The 19,931-nt window shown below is 39.0% G+C and overlaps 1 protein-coding gene across 13 annotated transcripts in view; it reads left to right on the top strand.

The window, feature by feature from the left end:
* SORBS2 (sorbin and SH3 domain containing 2) overlaps positions 1–19,931 on the top strand; it is a 129,515-nt gene that overhangs the window by 17,037 nt on the left and 92,547 nt on the right. For all 13 annotated transcript variants that reach the window (XM_066236214.1, XM_066236223.1, XM_066236211.1 and 10 more), the window contains exon 2: positions 19,680–19,729. In XM_066236214.1, coding sequence (XP_066092311.1) covers positions 19,720–19,729 — 10 coding nt within the window. In that variant the 5' untranslated portion in view covers positions 19,680–19,719. The remainder of the gene's footprint in view (positions 1–19,679; positions 19,730–19,931) is intronic.

The following is a 19,931-nucleotide window of genomic DNA, read 5'->3' as shown; positions in this document are numbered from 1 at the left end:
ATTTTTATAAAAAAGTTCTGGAGTACAATGGAGTGCTTTTCCCCCCACTAAGAGCTTAGGAAAAAGGTAGAGTTAATTGTACTACTTTCTTTTTTTCCTGATTTTAGAATTTCGGTCTCATTTTTATTCGGCCTTAATTATTCTGGGCTAAATTAACATTTTTCTTCTTTAATCTGACAAGTTAATTATTTTGTTTTATATCTGTCTCTGACCTTGTTATATGTCTTTTCCCATCTTCATTATCTCTTCCTTGAAGGGCAGGGGTTAAAAAGCTAAACATTGCTGGAGACTAAATTAATACTAATACAGAATGAATTTTGTTACGGTATCTCTGTTTGGCCTTATTGCCTGAGATAATCCCATTTTATTTTATGCCCACTAAGTCAGCATAAATATAAAGATACCCCCTTTTACTCTTAATACCTCTTTCTATTTTAACAGATTTTATAGGCATGCTTTCCAAAAGCAGTATAAACCTAATGATTAAGTAAAACAAACCTGGTTTTAGTGGCAAAAAAAATCATGTCTATATATGAGGAAAATCTTGATATTTCTAAAAACCTATCATGAAAAATACCACTGTAAAGTAGATATATTCTTACACAATGGTTTGCCAGGCTTTCATTTGTGGTCCAAAAAAACATGATTCCTTATCTCTTCATAGAATAAAGTGTTCTGATATGACTGAACTGGAAGTTTAAAATGACTTGAGATACACAGGTAGCAAGATGGCATCACTTATTACTGCTGTAAAACAGATTTTTCCTGTGTATATTTCAGGTTACAAGTTCCATGTACAGATGAAATAGAAAAGAGCCCAAAGCAAATTAAGTAAATGTGGATAAACACAAAGTTTGTGCAGCCGGCCATTAGTCTGCCTGACGCCAGCTGAGTGTATTTATGATGCTCAGGTATAGACCATGTCTAGAGGCAGAGAGCTAGCCGGGGCACCAGTGGTATGGGTGGGGGCTCACTCTAGGACATCAAGAACGTCCTTCACTCCAGCCTGCTGGCTTCCCCCATTATTTGGGATACTCCGTTGGGAAGAAACTGAAGACAACATGTTTCATTGTAAATGTGTTACTTTTATAAGGCAAACACCTCATTGCTCATCTTAACAAAACTCAAAGATGTATAATGTAAGATAAGAAAACACACATCTATGCATTTAAATAATGGGGGTTGTTGTCACAAAGAAATTTTTTCATTATACTTAGGATAGGGGGTAGCTATTCTATCCCACCCAGGGGATTAAAAATTAAGATCATGAGTAGTGGTAGTGATTCCAGATTTCACTGAACGGTGTCAGCCTCGTCTGGAATCCGTGCTCATCTCTGGAGTTTGATCGTGATTCTCCAGTTTTACCTGGGAAGAGAGAAGCAGCCGATAATGGAATTCAGGGGTGGACATAGGGCCATATTAATTATACAAAGCTGCCATTTAAGGACGGTGAGCGATTTGCAAATAATAATGACTGTCATTTCTATTGATCAAGTTATAAAGCACTGACTTGTCCCACTCTTTGACTTTCTCTTGTACTCTTGTCCACAACAGCAATCTATCTCACAGCTGCCTCAATGGTCAAGTTCTTAAAAAACTACCTCTTAGCATTTCCTAAAGGGGGAATAAAGTGATTGGTTTTAGCAATTCATAAGACTCATCCCTTCCCATGAGTGCCCTCCGTGGGGTCATCGGATGCTAGTGTGTAGGCAGAACCGCCTCTGTAGACTCCACCCCATGACTGAATTTCCTGCCTCTGAGTCACATCTCCTGATAACGGTCCTCCTTGGTCTTCCGAGCTTACATTCTTATGGTGGGAAGGAGATAATAAACAAACATGTAAGGCGAGAGATGGTAAGAAGGGCTCTGAAGAAAACACCCATAAGGGTTAAGGAAATACAGAGGAAAGCATCTTATACAGGTGGTTAGGAAAGGTCTCTGACGGGTGGAGTTTGAGTGTGGACCTGAAGCATGAAAAGAGAGAGCTGGAGATACACAGAAGAAGTGTTTCAGGCAGAGGCAAAGACTCCGGGATCCATTGAGCTCAGCTGTTCAAGCAGCAGTGAGGGTGGGCGAGCCTGGGGCAGAGTGAGCAGAGAAACGGGGTGGGAGCAATGAAGCCAGAGAGGTAGCCAGGGCTCAGGACATGGAGGGCCCTGCGGACCCCTGGGAGGGCGGGAGACCAGAGGCCACTGACGAGTTCCGAACGGGAGAGTAAGTGCGCTTTCTCATATTATGGAGACATTCTGGGTACTAGGGGAACAGTAGAATGCAGGTCACAGAAGTAGATGAGGAGAGATCAACCATAAGGCTCCTGAAATATTTCAGATTTAGACTAAGGTGTAAGTGGTATCGGAGAAAGGGATGATTTGGCTTCTGGATTTATTTTGAAGGCAGAGATGTAGGATTTGCTCATAAATGAAAGGAAGGGATGTAAAAGAAAATATGAGCCAAATATGACACTGGTTTCGGTCTGAGCAATCGAGATGGTGATGCTGTTTTCGGAGTAGTGAGACGTTACAGGAGGAAAGGACGGATGGTGGGGTGGAGTGGGAGGTCAGGTGCATGGGCCGGGTGGACATATAAATAGACACAGCGAATAGGCAGTTGACACTCCATGTCTCACATTCTGAGGACAGCGACTGTCCTCAGGCAGTCCCTGGAGAGGGACTGGAGAGGTTAATTTAGGATTCTCCAAATCTCTGGGACTGGAGAGGTTAATTTAGGATTCTCCAAATCTCTATAATGTCGGCTACATAGGCCCTTTTCCAAATACATCATATCTTATCTGAAACCGCCTCAAGTCTGACTGCCTATTATGCCCCAACGTAAGTTTGAGGATTGTGCTTGGGAAGAGTGAAGATCCAATTGTGACAAAACGAAACAGAAAGCAAACCGGCGACGGGAGGCAGAAACGCGGCACAAGGGCAGGAGGGCGTCAGAGGGGCGCCTCCCGGTGCGCCGCCCCTCGGAACTCAGGGGATGACGCTGTACAGCTGGAGGCCATGGACCGAAGCGTGGATTCGACAGAAACCCTACAAAATACTCGCGTTGAACTTGAGAAACAAAATACCTGTACAAACGAGTTGTCTAGATCTCTTACACAGTTCTCTCATGTTGAATTATGGAAGGCATTAAATTGGTTTTTAAAATAATTCCACTTGAACCTATGTTAACACAATAAATTAAAATAAAATGAAAAAAAGCTCAGATTCAGACAAAAGACATCAAGGGTTTGTTAAGATTTAAGGAAGAATTGGGTGACATAACTCTGTTTCTTTAGTTGTTGGAAATATTCAACCTTTTTTACTTTCTTTCCTTCATCTTTTCCTCTCTATGGCCTCTTTGTTGTTGAAATTAGAAAAGATTTGGGAAAATTTGGATCCATAAGCCATATATCTTTTCGTTCTTCCTATTTCTTTGCTTATTCCATGTTCTCTGAGAATTCTTCAACTGGATCTTTACTCTCTTATTAGAGACTCTTGAATGTATTTTAATAATTATATTTCATTTCATTTTCTAAACCTCTACTTTGTAATATAAATACATATAAACATTGCTTCAAAAGAAATCACATGCGAGCAATAAAAATTTGAACCTTGGCAAAAATAATTATAATCAGTCCAAATATCTAATTAGTAATATACTTATTATGTTTTTGGATATATTTATTGGCAATTTTCTAATAGAGCTGTGACTCAGCTTTGCAGCTCTGAAAGCCCGTCCATGTTGCCCCGGGGAGCTGGGCTTCTCTAAACCCCACCAGGCAGCAAAGTCTCTGGGCATCTCCCACGCAGTGCGGGCAGTAGCCCGGTGAAGGCTCACTTTGTCGTTAGCAGTCGCCGCTAATGCACCGCCCAAAGTCTGTAGCTGGTAAGACAGGGGATCCTACAGCAGGAAAGCAGCGGGGTATTGTACGCACTCAGCAAAGTCAGAAAGAAACCATGTCATCGGGGCTGGAAGCTAACAACCGTGGTGCGAACACAGGCATCCGTCCCTCGGGTGGGAAAGGGGTTCAGCGGTCAGCATGGGGACCGCGCATTCAATTCATCTTGACGTTTAGGGTGACTACAGATCTAATACAAAATTTAGGATGACTGTAGATCTAATATATAATGTAAGACCTCAGACACAGTCGGTAATAGGAAAGCTATCTTTGCTTATTTAACAAAAAATGGCATCCGTAATAAGTTTAAACACTTACCATTGGGCCACTACATGATGTTATTTTATGTCCCGAGATGAGAAATAGTAAGGTATTCGCAGCCAGCAGGCCTTGGGACTGAAGCAGTGCTCTGCATCTTAAAGTTCAGACTTCAAGATCTCTGGGTTAGGGACAGTTTGGTAGGAGCAAAGACAAGATAATAATGGTGCTTTCAGTCCCAGGAACGAGAATCATATAGCATGCCAGAGTGAACAAAAATTAGCCGTCCAGTTCCCTTACCTTTACAGATGGGAAAATGGAGTCCAAGTTCTTAATGACTTTGTCTCCCCGCTCCAGGTACTTATGGTGAGAAAGAAAATGTCTATAAAAAGTTCAATAAAATGGCAGTCATTGCAAAGCTGCAAGAGAGTTTATGACTCCGTGTCAGATGAATGGCCCATGTGCTAAGCATACAAAAATACAAGGATGTGGGTGATTGGCCGGGGTGGGGAGAGATGAAGAGTTTGAACCACTTTGAAAAGCAAGTGTGTGTGGTTTTGATGAGGAAAGACAGAATTTTGAGGACGTGGGAGATACCAGAGGGAGCACGAAGGTTTGGGATAGGGGAAATGAGGTCACTTTTGCTGCCGACTCGCATGGATTTGTACTTTTATATTCTTTTACATGTAGGTTTGTGAGTGTGCTTTTATTTACTTATATGCTCATTTTCACTTCATTTAAAAAGTAACAAAAATTTCACAAACAATTGTAAAATTGGAGAACTCACCCACAATTATTTCTACCCTATTACAAACAATTATCCTTTGAAATCTGCCATTTAGTTTCAGCAAAACATAAGCTCTTTCATTGTAAATTTAGCTTCCTCTAATATATATATATATATATATATATATATATATGTATATATATATATAATCTATCTGGAGAGATCTTTGGTTCATATAAAAACTGAGTTGAAATTTTCAGCAAACAGAAGAAGAAAAATTCAAGTTTATACACAATCAGCTCTGACTCTTAATAGTTGATATATATTAAAAAATCTGCATGGAGAAAGAAAAGAGAGAAACATAGATACATCATACACAGGTAAAGATAGACACAGATATAGTTACAGTTTGGAAATCCTGACATAATGTTCTGATCCAGACTTTAAAAGATAGTATCTAAAAGCCATAATAAAAATAATATTACACCATCGTGAAAGTATTTTATTTGCATCTTTGAAAGATGCTCACTTTGAAAATATTACTATTGTAGGGCCTTTCCCCCTTGCTTTAACAATCTAAAGGTTGTCACTGGCATGCCCAGGGACGCGCCAGTAAGGGGGACAGGAGAGAGACAGCGACAGGCGTCATGGAGTGTGGAAAGGACCCGTGAGATAATTCCACGGAGAACTCAAAATAGCGAGGTAGTCTGTTGCCAAATGTGTATGAAGTAATGTACTTTTTATAGGGTTCGTTCAGCTGAACAAAATGATTTCATTTTTGAGTGTTTCTGTGATTATAACTAAAACATGACTCATCCATCCGATGGCTCATTCTTCCTCTTGAGACTACACCTTCATAATCAGGATGAACAAGAAATTAGTGGAGCCCCAAAGGGTGGCTCTCACGATGGCTTCGGTGCTTGCAAAGTAAACAAATGCTGTCTGTGCTTCCTGCCTTTGTCTTTTACTTTGTATCTGTGACAAAATAAAGTTTCTGGGCTGAATATATTTCTTTTTCACAGTGCTGTATGTAAATTTCAGGGCGGACATGATAAAATGTTTGCCGCAACTCCCGTGCATTTTTGAGGATGCTGCCTTGCTAACAGCTGGGCGTATTTTGCTCTTTATCTCGAAGCATCTCCCTGCTGGGAAGTGAGAATCCAGATCACCTCAGCCTTCAACTCACTGTCTGGCTTTGTGAGAGCTGCCTCCGCACGAAGGCCTAGAAGAAGCCTGGGCTCCTTAAGGGGAACAAAGACGGGCCCGGAGCAGCCGGTGGTAGTGGTCGAGGGTAATGTACTTAGAGATGTCACCGTGAGAAAGCTGTCAGAGGACTGCCGTCACTGTCCTGAGGGTATATCTTTAGCATCACAAGCAGTGGTCATCTCACTGAAACAAATGTACCAAGAGATTTTTGTTTCATTAAAAATATATAAGAAAGTCTATATGAAATGTGTTGTAGGGTAGTTGTAATACTCACGGACATTTTCAGTATTGCTGATTACAGGGTGTTCCATACATTGATTGATCCAAATGATAGCATTTCTATGCTCAAATTTTGGTCAATAGCCAAGTTATATATTATAAATTATTATAACCTTTCGGGTTTTTAGATCTAAGAAAGACATTATAACACAGTGTTTAGGAACACAAACTCTGCCTGGCCTGTGCTTGTGCAGTGGATAGAGCAACAATCTGGAACACTGAAGTTACTGGTTCAAGACCCTGGGCTTGCCCAGTCAGGACACATATGACAAGTGACCAATGAATAGTTAGAATGAAGCAACTACTTCTTGTTCAACCCCCCTCTGTAAAATCAATAAATAAAATCTTTGAGAAATAAAAACAAAACAAACTCTATGTTCTTAAACAATTTGCCAAATTGCCTGTGTTCCCACACCTGATTCTGCTGGTTAACAGCTGTGTGGCCTTAGGCGTGTTTCTTAACTTCTCTGAGTTTTCATTTTTTTAATCAGTAAAACAATAGTTGTTACCTCATGTGATTGCTGTGAGGCTCAAATGAATTAATATATCTACATGTAAATACTATCAGCACTGAAACAAGAGCCATTATTACCATTTAAGTTCTCTGGCAAGCAACTAATCAACAAGCATAGACATAAGAAACATGTACAATAAACACTCATGGCAGCATTGTTCAAAATAGCAAAAATCTAGAAGCAATCCAAATGCCAATGAATAAGAAAGTAGATGCATGAATTCTAGAACATTATTCAGGAGTCAAAATGAACACGCTGTCGAAACAGGCGATGATATTAATGAATCTTAGCAATATAATTACATCCAGCATGATGACATCAGTATAAAGATAAAAAAATAACTATAGAGACATATAGTCCATGAAACCATAAAAAGGAAAGCAAGAGAATGAGCCACATAGAATTGTAATGATAGTTACTTTGGGTGTGGAAGGGAAGGATAGAGTAATGGCCAAGGCCATCTGGTTAGGTGTAATTTCTTATCAAAGTTTTAGATGGTTGGTGTGTAGGTGTTTAATGATAAAGAAGAAAGGGAGGAAGAGGTAGGTGGACCTACGATAAGACTGTCACACCCAAGGATTACAATCTATCAGGTTGTGTATACTGAAGACATACCCCCCCCAAAATAACAGCAATCATTGTCTATTGTTATAATCAATTCCACTAATGTTATATTACAAATAATTAAGAGGTAAAAGTGTCCAGGGATTGCTTGTTTGCAGCTAATTTTTGTTGGAATATAGAGTGGTAAGAGAGATATAAACAATATAAACATCCTATGTGCTGAGAATTTTTCTAAGATAAATATTATCGGTCTTCTCTTGAAAAAACAAAATAACAGGTCATGTCAGTGTTTAGGGTTCACAGAGCAAAGATGACTTTGTTTAAAGTACATGATGTAAATTGGTAACTTACTATTGGTTAAATCAGTGATTTTCAACTGGTGTGCCGCAAAAAATTTTAAAATGTACAATACCTGTTTAGTCAGGGGCACTGACCTTTTTATATTTGCCCCGTGTAATATTCAGGGGACCAAAAAGGCTTATTCTCTCATACCCAAATCTTCTGGCCAAGTGAACTTTGGCGCCAAGATTGAGGCATATTGTCCGTTCCAGAGCTCAATGTCTCTTGTTTGCAGAATACATAGAGTTGAGGGAGAGGGAAATGTCATGGGTAAACCCCGGGTTCTGCTTATTCAATGCCTGGAGCTCACATTTTAATGAATGAATTCAATAATGAATGAATGATGTCATCCTCTGGGGTAGGGAATACTAAAAAAAATGGGGTGAGGTTGAAGCATAAACTGGGAAATAAATATGAAATATATTTGAATTGTAACTTAGACATAACAACTTAAAAATTGGGTTAATTTGATGAGGGTCCAGGTTGTTGTATACTTTTGATGATAATAGGTTCTTAAATAAAATGCTAGCATAAATACTTAAACTACATAAAATAAGCCTTTTGAAAAACTGACTACATATAAATTAATGTCATGTGTACAAATCATTCTTATGTGTTCATTAAAATACGACCCCAAATGTCCTATTTTTATCATTATTTCCTGGACTGAGAGTTGATCTATATTTTTGAAAGAAAATATCTTGTCACAAACATTCCATAATTTATACTTCTCCCTAATTTGTCTTTCTTAATCATTTTAAATGAATGCTACATTTACCACATAGTTGGTCTCACAAAGAGCCACATATATCTGATCATAATTTATGCTAATTCTAAAACTTCTGCAAGGGGGAACAGGCTGATTGAAAGTTTTGTGGGTCATATATAAGACTGACATCATCCACATGAAAAAATAACTTGAGATTTCACTCACTGCACTTCTCATGCTGTTGTAATCTAGCAAGTGATGACATGACTGATTCGGCCAGTAAGAAAATGTAATGAAAATATTGGCTTGGAACACAATGTGCTTAGATCTTTTAGCCTTTTGTCTCCTCAAAGGCCAATAGCCTCTACTCTTTGAAATAAGAGATACGTGAAAGAATGTAGCATTTGGAATGCGAAACTGCATTTGTGACCTATCTGTTTTGAAGTTCTTCTCTACTGCAAACTCTAATAGAAACAAACAAAAAATCAATGATTCTTGTCACCCCCAATGTCCCTGCCACCCCCACACCACCCAGGATGAAAAAGTTTAAAAAAGGTGGTGATAGTTTATTGACCAAAGTTTGTTTTTATACAAATGGTTTTGGGGTAGTTATAAAATGGATAGTATTTTAGGCAAGTGAAATCCTAAAACTGATCATCTCAGTTGAAAGGCACTGGGAGGTAATACGGGAAGACATGTTATACAGTGAGAGTTCTGTAGGTCCGATTTCTGGACTGAAGTAAACTAGGCAGCTAAAGGGAAGACAGCTTTGGATGATGGCTTGGACTCATTTCAATCCGTACCCATTTCATTCTGATGCTGTTAGAAACAGGAATCTATAAAGTCTCTTACTTCTGAATATTAATAGATAAATAAATCATTAAAATATCGACTTCCACTTAGAGTCTGCTTGATATCAAATACTTCAATCATGTTACTAAGCACATTAGTTTGTTTGTACATAGAAGTCAAATAAATATTAGTCAACTAAATATAAGAAGAGTTTATAATTGGCAAATTTCATACCATAAAAGGACTTTATAAGCTTTTGAATTTTAAAACAAACTTTTCATTTTATAAGTTAAAAAGCTTAGGCCCAAAGAAATATAATGATTTGCCCAAGCACACATTCATATGTAAGGCTTCAATCCTGACTCTGTCACTTATTAGCTGTAGAATTAGCATATATGTATACATATTTCTGACGTTGCCCCCTCCCACAAGAAAATTGCTAACTTTTTGGCCTGTCAGTTACCTTTTACTCCCTCCTAATATCATCTACATTCCCCCCTTTTTTAACTGAGATATAATTGACATATAACATTGTGTAAGTTTAAAGTGTATAACCTATTGATTTGATACATTAATGTAACCTGTCTTCTTACTTACTACCTATACCTATCTTGTGTATGTACCTGCTGTAGCGCTGAGAAGCACGCCACCTTATTTTTCTGCAAAATAAAAATGTCGAAGACACACAGCCAGGGAAGGCACTCCTGAACACTTTTCTTACCCTTAACTCTGGCAAAGGGCAGACAGCCAACATCCCAACAATAATGGTACATATTAGAAGTTTTCTACGTACTATTGAGAAGTGACCACTCTCCTCAAATAGATTTGCTGGATTCAGTACTATGGCAAAGTTCACAACAAAGTTTCTAGCTTTCCATTACCAAATGCTGCAAGAGAAGTGAGGAAGTGCTTTTGCTTTCTATTTAAAAAGAAGAAACGTAATTGACGTCAGTGAGTCTCAGGCATTTGTCATGGGAATGTCCAGGCAGACACAGTCCCCACCTGTGATCCTGATGTAGCACAGTAGAGTCCACTGAACAAAATGCCTAGTGTGGGTCTTTAAGGTCGTGACCCTACACCACACCCCACCCTATAGGTGAAACCAGCCTGCCCTAGAAGAGGTCCCTCCTCCTGCAGTTGGGAAGTCAGGATGAAATCTTTCCTGCTTTTCAAAGAGCAGCGAAAGATCAGACAGAGTAAAAGGAAAAAAGTGGAAAGCTTGTTTCCATAGATAAGGGGGGGAGGGGAGACTAATGCCGAGTAAATCAAATAAAATTTAACTACATATGTTTCCATACACCCAACAACATCTTAGAAAGCGTTTCTAGAGTCAGCCATCATGGCAATAAGTAAGGGTGTTATGAAACAGCAAAGTCTCCGGTCAAGTAACTTTCACTACTTCTCCAATGTATAATTTCAGTATAAATTTGTATATTTTCTTTGCCTATTTTTGGTGTATTGAGTGAAAGGTTTAGCTTTAAATAGTGGCAGGGTATGAGGACTATATTAGGTATAAAAACAAAGAATGCCGGGAACATGTGAGTGGGGAAGAACTAGCAATGAGGTCACTGGAGTTGGCATTTTGCTGAACCGAAGGGCACTCGCTATCACCCTTTGTTTTGCTGTGTAATTCAGAAGCCTTAAAGCACCGAGTTCTGAGGAGAGTTTTCAACTACATTGTAAAAAACACAGCATATGTCACATATATAGTGACAGAAGTGATTTGACTCTGGATGGTGGGCTCACAATGCAATATACAGATCATGTACCATAGAAATGGACACTGGAAGCCTGTACGATCTTATTAACCAATGTCACTCTAATGAACTTGATTTTTTAAAAATAGCAAAAAAAAAAAAAAAAAACCAGCATAGAGAAAGTGATCATTTGGATATCATGTCTCTTAAATTCAGGAACATCTTAAGAGAATATCGAAACTTCTACTACTATTCCTATCCATCTGTCTTCCTGTCATTGCGAAGCCTAAGTTTGGCTTATTTAAGAGCATTATCTCTAAAAGCCACTGGGATGAAGTCCCTGAGATGAACAAAGAAAATCGGGGTGCATGGCAATGCTTTCTCCCATTGCTCCCAACACTCTCCTGGCCACTCCCTCTAGTTCGTCCCCCACATCACCCACTGGCCTCGCCTCAACTTCCTTCGGCACCCAGTGACAGCCTCCCAGGGCTGTTTAGGAAGTCACACCCATGCCACTCTAGTTCAGGGACAAACACAAAAAGAGGGCATTTTAAAATAGAGACAATGAGGCCCCAATGTGGCTGGGAAAGCAGGACCTAATCTTCCTTTGATTTGAACAATCACTGTTCATTTATATATTGATACTTATTTCATTATAGTTCAATCACATTGAGCTCACAACCAACTAACGTCCTGGACTTCTAGTTCAGATAAGGTTATGAGAAGTCAACCTTTTCAACCTACTCATGAAATGACTGGGTTTAGCTGAGTCTCAGAACTTCTTGTCTGTCCCAGGTAAAGTTTAATTCAGCCTGTCAGTGTAACCTGTCTTCCTTCTTACTACCTCGCCCTCTCTTGTGTATGTATGTACCTGCCGTAGAGCTGAGAAGCACGCCATCTTATTTTTCCCCAAAATAAAAATGTCGAAGACACACAGCCAGGGAAGGCACTCCTGAACACTTTTCATTCACCCATGATTCCCCCTAACACTGTTACACGTGGTACTTAGAGACGTCATGAAGGATTTTTCCAAATTTCTTGTTAAAATCTAGAGAACCATTATTGTACTCCAAAGGTATAGCAGTAGGATACAAATGATGAAGCTAATATTACACTTCTGGTATCAGAAGTAAATAATGTTAACAAAAAATAGAAGAGATCTATCATTATTACTTACTTTCATTAGATCCAAATTAATATTGTCATAAACTGTCCACTGTTGAACAAAAATATCAGAAGTTTGAAATTTTAATAAATTCAAATTTTTTTAAAAGACAGTATTTCTCCCAATTGGGCCATTATTTTTTTTCTTTGGATTTTCTAAAATTTGTCAAATTGCCTTAAGGGATATGTGAAGTGATTTAGCGTACATTTTTATTCTAGATAAGCTTTGTAAGAGAAGTATTCTGTAATTTTTACTACTCAAAGGCCAAAACTGGGGCAAATTTGTACCACCTCCCACCCCCCAAATTCAAATTCCACGGGGCAAGTAGAGTTTCACCATTTATATTTGAAACATATACAAATACAAGTTTATAATAATATGATCAGTATATAGTGACCTCGGTCATCACTAAGTTGTATCCACATGATCTCAAGTGGTTGGGAAGCAAGTGTGTTCAATCAGAAGAAAAACATGACCGTTTCTGTTGTAGTCAATTGATAATAAGCAGGATTATTTCACTAGTTTGAAATCAGGAAGTGTGATGCCTCCAGTATTGTTCTTTCTTAAGATTGCTTTGGCTATTCAGAATCTTTTGTGGTTCCATGCAAATTTTAAGATTGGTTGTTCTGTTTCTATAAAAAAAAAATGTCATTGAAATCCAGTTAAGGACTTCATTGAATTGGAAGATTATTTGGGGTAATAGGGACATTTTAACAATGTTAATTCTTCTCATCCAGTAGCATAGACTATCTTTCCACTTATTCTTGTCTTCTTCCATTTCTTTGATCAATGTCTTATAGTTTTCAGGGTACAGATCTTTCACTTCCTTGGGTAAGCTTATTGCTAGGTATTTTGGGATGCAATTGTAAATGGGGTTGTTTTATTAATTTTTCTTTCTGGTATTTCATTAGTGTATAGAAATGCAACTGATTTTTTTTCATATTTTGCATCCTGAAACTTTACTGAATTTGTCTATTAGTTTTAACAATTCTTTGATGGAGTCTTAGGGCGTGTACTACATATATTATGTCATCTGCCATTAGGGACAGTTTTACTTCTTCCAAATTAGAAATGAAGAAGTAAAGGATTCTTTTAAATGATCAGAGACTCACTCCTCAAAATTGAAATTTATCATACTTTATACACTGGTGAAAAGGAAGGAAGATATTTTCACTGAGTAAACTAAACAGGAATGGCTGATATCAGGATTTTATCACTCTGCAATTTGTCACACGATTCTTATGTGACATTTTATAGACATCCCTTTCCTCCAGCCATCATCTTGGGTTATAAGCTGTCAAAGGCAATGAAAGGGGTTTTTAAAAGACTAATTGTCATAAGCTTAAGTGTCACATTCCTTTAGGTTCAGTAGCAGTGACTTAGCTGGGCTAGGAGGCAAGTGTGGGTTCAACTATTTCTTATATCTATCTCCTCTTGTTCCCTGCAATATGAAGTGGGGGTGGAGCTCAACTAGAGGAGGCTCTGTTTAAGGAAGAAAGAAAACTGCTTGGAAAACAGACTTCTTTTCAATTCCATTATGTTGCTAAGTTGGGAGGTAGGATAATTAGAAGATGGAAAAATACGTATAAATTAACCCAGAACACCATAATTGCACATTTCAATCTAAACCAATAAAATAATGTTCCATGTATTTTTAAGAAAGTCTAGGTTATTCTCTCAAGACTCAATCAAAGGTAAAGTTCTGCCTCACATTATTTGAAATATTAATGAATGGGAATGATGCCAGTTTGCTGCAGTTGGGGAGGGGATAGATTTGATCCTGCTGCTGTTGCTAATGCTGAAGATGATAATGACACTGGTCTAAGTCATTTAAATATCTGTGTATGGCAGAATTGAGATATAAATCCAACTCTGCCTGACTCTAAGACCTCTTCTTCCAACACTATGCAGTTCCCCTATAGCATGGGTTCCTGTACTCTAATTCCTCATATGTCTCTGATAATGTACCTGACTCAGCAGACTTCTGTTCAGTATCTTACTGATTTTTATTAGGAATCGGCCTGACCTGTGGTGGCACAGTGGATAAAGCGTCGACCTGGAATGCTGAGGTCGCCGGTTCAAAACCCTGGGCTTGCCTGGTCAAGGCACATATGGGAGTTGATGCTTCCTGCTCCTCCCCCTGTTCTCCCTCTATCTCTCCCTCTCTCTCTCTCCCCTCTCTCTCTAATAAAAATGAATAAATAAAAATTTTTAAAAAAGTAAATAAATATTAGGAATCTGTTTGGCTTTTGATATATGGATACATAGTGGAAACCAATGGAATTTTTCTAATACTATCAAGTTACACAGGTGACTTTGTCTTAGAAAAAAGGATGTGTTTGTAAGCATTTAGATGTTTCTTATTATCCTTAAGAATTACCACATAAAAGTCAAAGCTATCATGTAATGAAGATACTAAAGCATTCAACCTCAAGATCATTTAGTAGAACTAGTGTAAAGAAGTCAGCATTCTTTCACAGTTAAATAAGAGTGATTTACAGACTCTGAGGCTTTGGAACAGCATCAGAAAGAGAATTATCTACAGGTGATGACTACTTACTTCTAACCAGCACAGTCTTTAGGAAAAAAGATGTATTTTCATTGGCTTGCATTTATAAAGACTCAAAAGGAAAATTGCTAGTTTCCTTGAAAAACAGGGGGTGTTCTTCTTCAGGAAATTCTTCCAGGTATTGGGAAATTTGGTGCATTTAAAAAGAATACTTTGTATATTCTTGTAAAAATAATCAGTGGTCTCATGTGCTTTTTATTCTTCACTGTTCATGGTGATGTCTTCTTATTCCTCCAAATGACGAATATGTTCTGACCCCAGCATTCATGCATAAAGGCCGTGCATAACTTAGCTCCCGGACTAAGGACCCATCTTCCGGCACCACTAGCTCAGGAAGGGCGGGAGGAGTTGAGTTCTCATTGTGGGGGGTGAGCACGCACAACCAGCCCCCACTGTTTGTTTGTTTGTTTTTCCCCACTGTTGACTGTGATGAACTGTACCACCCACCGAGAGGCAAAGGGATCTCTGAGTTGACATCATATACTGCTGACAATTAAAAGTAGCCATTCAGGGCCCTGGCCAGTTGGCTCAGCGGTAGAGCGTCGGCCTGGCGTGTGGGGGACCCGGGTTCGATTCCTGGCCAGGGCACATAGGAGAAGCGCCCATTTGATTCTCCACCCCCCCTTCCTCTCTATCTCTCTCTTCCCCTCCTGCAGCCAAGGCTCCATTGGAGCAAAGATGGCCCAGGCGCTGGGGATGGCTCCTTGGCCTCTGCCCCAGGCGCTAGAGTGGCTCTGGTCTCAACAGAGCGACCCCCCGGGGGGGCAGAGCATTGCCCCCTGGTGGGCAGAGCGTCGCCCCTGGTGGGCAGAGCGTCGCCCCTGGTGGGCGTGCCGGGTGGATCCTGGTCGGGCGCATGCGGGAGTCTGTCTGACTGTCTCTCCCCATTTCCAGCTTCAGAAAAATACAAAAAAAAAAAAAAAGTAGCCATTCAGAAGAGGGGTTGAGATGGGTCCTTATGTTTCTAAACTCAGGGACTGTAAAGGAAAAAATAAACTACTTGGGGTATTTCCTGTGCAAATTTCAAAGCAGCGTATTTGACATACTATTAGGAAAGATAAATAAAAATAAATGTCATCAACTTAAATTAAGTCCTTTGACTATAATTTAAAAATGAAATCATTTGGCATTTATGAATACTTCTAATCCAACCACAGTCAGAAAGAGAGAGAGAGAGATGCACTGACCACTCGGTGTAGTTTATTCAGAATGGTCCACGTGATCCCATTTCAAAGTAAAGTCAGGTTAAATCTGATGCATAACCTTAATATGCATCATTTTTATGTGTTGTGTTTAAAATACATCTCTAAAAAAAATTGAATATCTTTAAATGTTTTCTTACCATTTAGACTGTGTGTCCTCTCTTCCAAATAATATATGAACTGTCATAGGTTAATTTCAAAATAACCCTAGCAGTTATTGGGTTCAAATTATTCCATGAAAAATCTCTTGAGCAACTTTTCACATTAACTGAGCTAAAACTTGGTCCTGTAGCTTTTCAGATGACCTCAGTGCTTATATTCAAGTCTCTAAAACTAAAATGACACACAGAATTCTTGGCCCAAAACGAGGGAAGGACTTACATCTGCTCCCCTTCAGAACAGGATGCCTGCTGATCCAAAGGGTTCAAGCAGAATTACAAGATTGTGGGCCCAAAATCATGTCGGTGCCTGTGCATAAACAATCCAACATCTTCTTAGGACCCTCACTGAAAAGTTAAATTATCCGGTCTACTGTCAAATGCATGTTGGTATTAAAAGCCTGTTCTGATACACAGGTGAAAATAGGATGTCTAATACGCGAAAGAAATTCAAGCAGAATTAGAAAACTATAGACACAAGCTGATGCCGTTGCCCGTGCATGAACAACCAACACAGCCCATTGCCATGTGCATACCGGGAAGGAAGCGGCTCTGACTCAAACAATAAGCAAACCTGTTGCTGAACACAAATAAGGATAGATAGACAGTTGCCTTTTATAGAAGGCATTGGCAAGAACTGAACTGAAGTAAATACAGCTCCACACCCGCTGTTGACAATCATTTGGACACTCGAACGCAGAGTTCTTTGTTCTGTGGATTATCTGTCAAGGTTTAAGGTCATCTACATCTTATCACAGTTTTCATGGTCTTGGCCCTGGTTCAATTCCAATGGAAGGAAATACTTGAAATACTGTCTCTTCCGGTAGCATGAAACACTCTGGAATCTGCAGCTTTCCAGAATAATCTGTGCTTGCTATAAGCATAAAGACACTTTTTTTCAGAACAAAGCAAAAAAGATTAGGTTCGCTGCAGTTGACATTGTCTGAAGAGCACTCTCAGTCCTGGGTTTGCTCGTGGCCTTAGCACAAATAATGGAAATAGAATCGTGTGTTTTTCTCAGTCGCCCAAGCAGCGTTTGGGTTTCAGGTTGCGCTGGAGGTCCACCAGCACAGCGCTGCTTCTAGCAACGTAGATGTCCCACCTGACTAGGAAGTTAGCCATTTTACATTTTGACATCTGAAACAATGTGGAGTCTAACAACCTCACAAATGACATTACTAAGTAATGGGATACGTTGCTTTAAAGATGAAATGCTCAAGGGTTTGTGGCGCCTGTCTTTGTCCCTGCTAACCCTGTTTGATTGAGTGTCAGTCTGTAAACAAATGCAGTTGAGTTCAACCAGCAAATGTTGACAGTTCGTTCTCTAACTTGGTATGCAAGCACTGTTCCTTGTTATTGGTGGAGTTTGTGCTCTGAGAGCCTGACCTTCCACACGCTGGATATTTTATCAATCAGTATTGCTCCAGCCCGAACGCTCCCTTTGTCATTCAGTTTTAAAACTAAAAAACAGTTTTAAACATCAAGTGTTCTGAAGAGGAGAAAGTAGAGTTTGGGGAGTGTCCTGCCAGTGGTCAATTTGTGGAGAATGTTTATCCCTTCTTGTTTTAGCCGTGGCCCCAGCCCTGGTCACAGACATCCCCTGAGGCTTTTCCTTTCCACTTATTTTGTCCATTTAAGGTTAATAGATTAGGAGTTCTGCTACTGAGAGATTAAAATAAAGAGCTTGGCAGAGCTTTCTCGAGGCTCCTGCCTGGACCACTGCCTTCTTCTCTGGCTGCGTGGGCATCTTTTCAGGACAGGTTGGTGGTAAGGCTACCAAGCAGAGTTTCTTAGCCATGTGTCATTGTTCAGTGTATTCTGAAAATAAGGGGAGGCGGGTGGAGAAATGTGCCTGTTTATCGGCACACACTGTAAAATCAGGGATAAGATTTGTCGGGATAAAGTTACCCCCAATCATATTTTTAAGTCAACTGGCCTATGAAACTTTATAGTAAAATTCTCTATAGCATCATGATACTGGACCTTCAATGTTCAATATAACACTGAACACAATCAGGTGAGACCCAAACACTCTAAGACTATCACCTGTATTGTTTATAATTCTCAAAAACAACTTGGGGTGAATGTCAATACTGTGGTTTTATTCCTTCTATATGCTCATTGCCCTAGTATTTGTTGAGTGCCAAAGCATTCATTAATTCAATCTAGTCATAAAAGAGAAAATCCTCTTCTTCTTGGTTCATAATTATATCTCATGTCATTTAAGTGTGTTTTTTTCATGCTCCTTTATTTCACTATTGCCTCCCCCACCCTGGGAGAGAAAACAGGTGTCATTATATTTAGCTGGTGCTTGCATTTTGATTTTATTATTAGAATTTCACAGTAGTAATGAACAAAAAGCCAAGAGTTCTCTCAGGTGAACTTCAATGGCCATATGGAAAGAAAACGATAGAGGATGAAGAGAGCAGGACACATGAGGACAGGGGACACGTTCTGAAATGTGGCGAGGGCAAGAACCCGGGTGGACAGAGACAAGAAAGCCAGGAAGCTCATTTGGTGCTCTTTAAAGAGGCTGAAGAAAAACTTATTCATCAAAAGTTTTTCTTGACACTTCATGACAGGTGATTTCATTTCAATGTTATCCCCACTCCTCCATAGAGTATAAATAAACATTTTTAATTATCAGATGTTAAAGTGCTAATGAACATGGAAACTCAGTGTGTCACTGGGCGAGTTCGTGTTCATCCATCCATAGCCCCACCCCCACCCCCACCCCCCGGGAGCCAAGGCAGAGTGGCTGGGGTGAAACATCTTCAGAGGGCTCCTGCTTTTACGAGATTTGCTTCCTATGAGAGCATGTCCTTCCTCTGTGGTCACAGGGTGTGGATATTATCAGAATTTCTAAAAATGGGCTACGACAATATGCCAGGGAAAGAACAAAGTCATCTCACGCGTCATAAAAATAATACACAACGTTAAAAAACTGTTTTCTACAACAATCACCATGCCGCCAACCATTTCTAATGAATTAATCTCAATCATCAAACACTTTGCTGGGAGAAACCACAGCGTCTGATACTGAAACAGGGATGGCTTTGTAATAACCACTTATTTCCTGCATCTTAAAAGAAATAATGAATCTCATCTTCCTTGGTTATTTGTTCAAAATATATATTAAACCCATTAAGTATCTGGTGGCAATAAATTGACCCAGTAATGAATTGAATATAATAAATTGAATAATGTACAGTAATGGCTTCAAAGTTCCTGGGTATATTTTAAAATTCTGAAAGATGACACTTATAACTAATGATCTTTTCAGGCTTAAATGACAAACTTGTTAGTATAAATGTGTTGTGAAAAATACTGAGTTTTTAAAATGAGAAGGTCTCTTCAATTCACCCATTAATGATCACCCTTAAATAAAAACTGAAGTTTATGGTTATGATAAGAAGACTAATAATAACTGAAATTTAACTTCAGTAGAAATATAAATTCTGCCCACCATATTAAACACTGATTTAAATAAGAATAATGATAATGTAATTATTCACTCACAGGTACACCAAAAACAAAAAATAATGATCACACTTTCACAATATTTTGTTCCACATGCTAGTGAACAAATTAATACATCATTTTTTTTCCACAGGAAAACTGAAGACTTTAATAACAAACCCTCCAAGGTCAAAATGAATACAGGTATGCCATTTCTGTTAGCTTTAAACTTTTCAGCCTTGTTCTCTAAATACTTACTACCTTGGCCCTAAATCATTAGTTTAGCACTCTACTGATCCTAAATGTGATACTAAGTTTTCGATTAGACAGATAGTTTAAATTCATTACCTGATTTCTTTGTCTTCGTGCTCCAATCTTAAAGCAATCAATAGCAAAATTTTGGGTT

This window comes from Saccopteryx bilineata, chromosome 6, assembly GCF_036850765.1.
Source record: "Saccopteryx bilineata isolate mSacBil1 chromosome 6, mSacBil1_pri_phased_curated, whole genome shotgun sequence".
NCBI lineage: Eukaryota > Metazoa > Chordata > Mammalia > Chiroptera > Emballonuridae > Saccopteryx > Saccopteryx bilineata.
The sequence above is the reverse complement of the archived record's forward strand: the minus strand, read 5'-3'. Positions and strand labels throughout refer to the sequence as shown.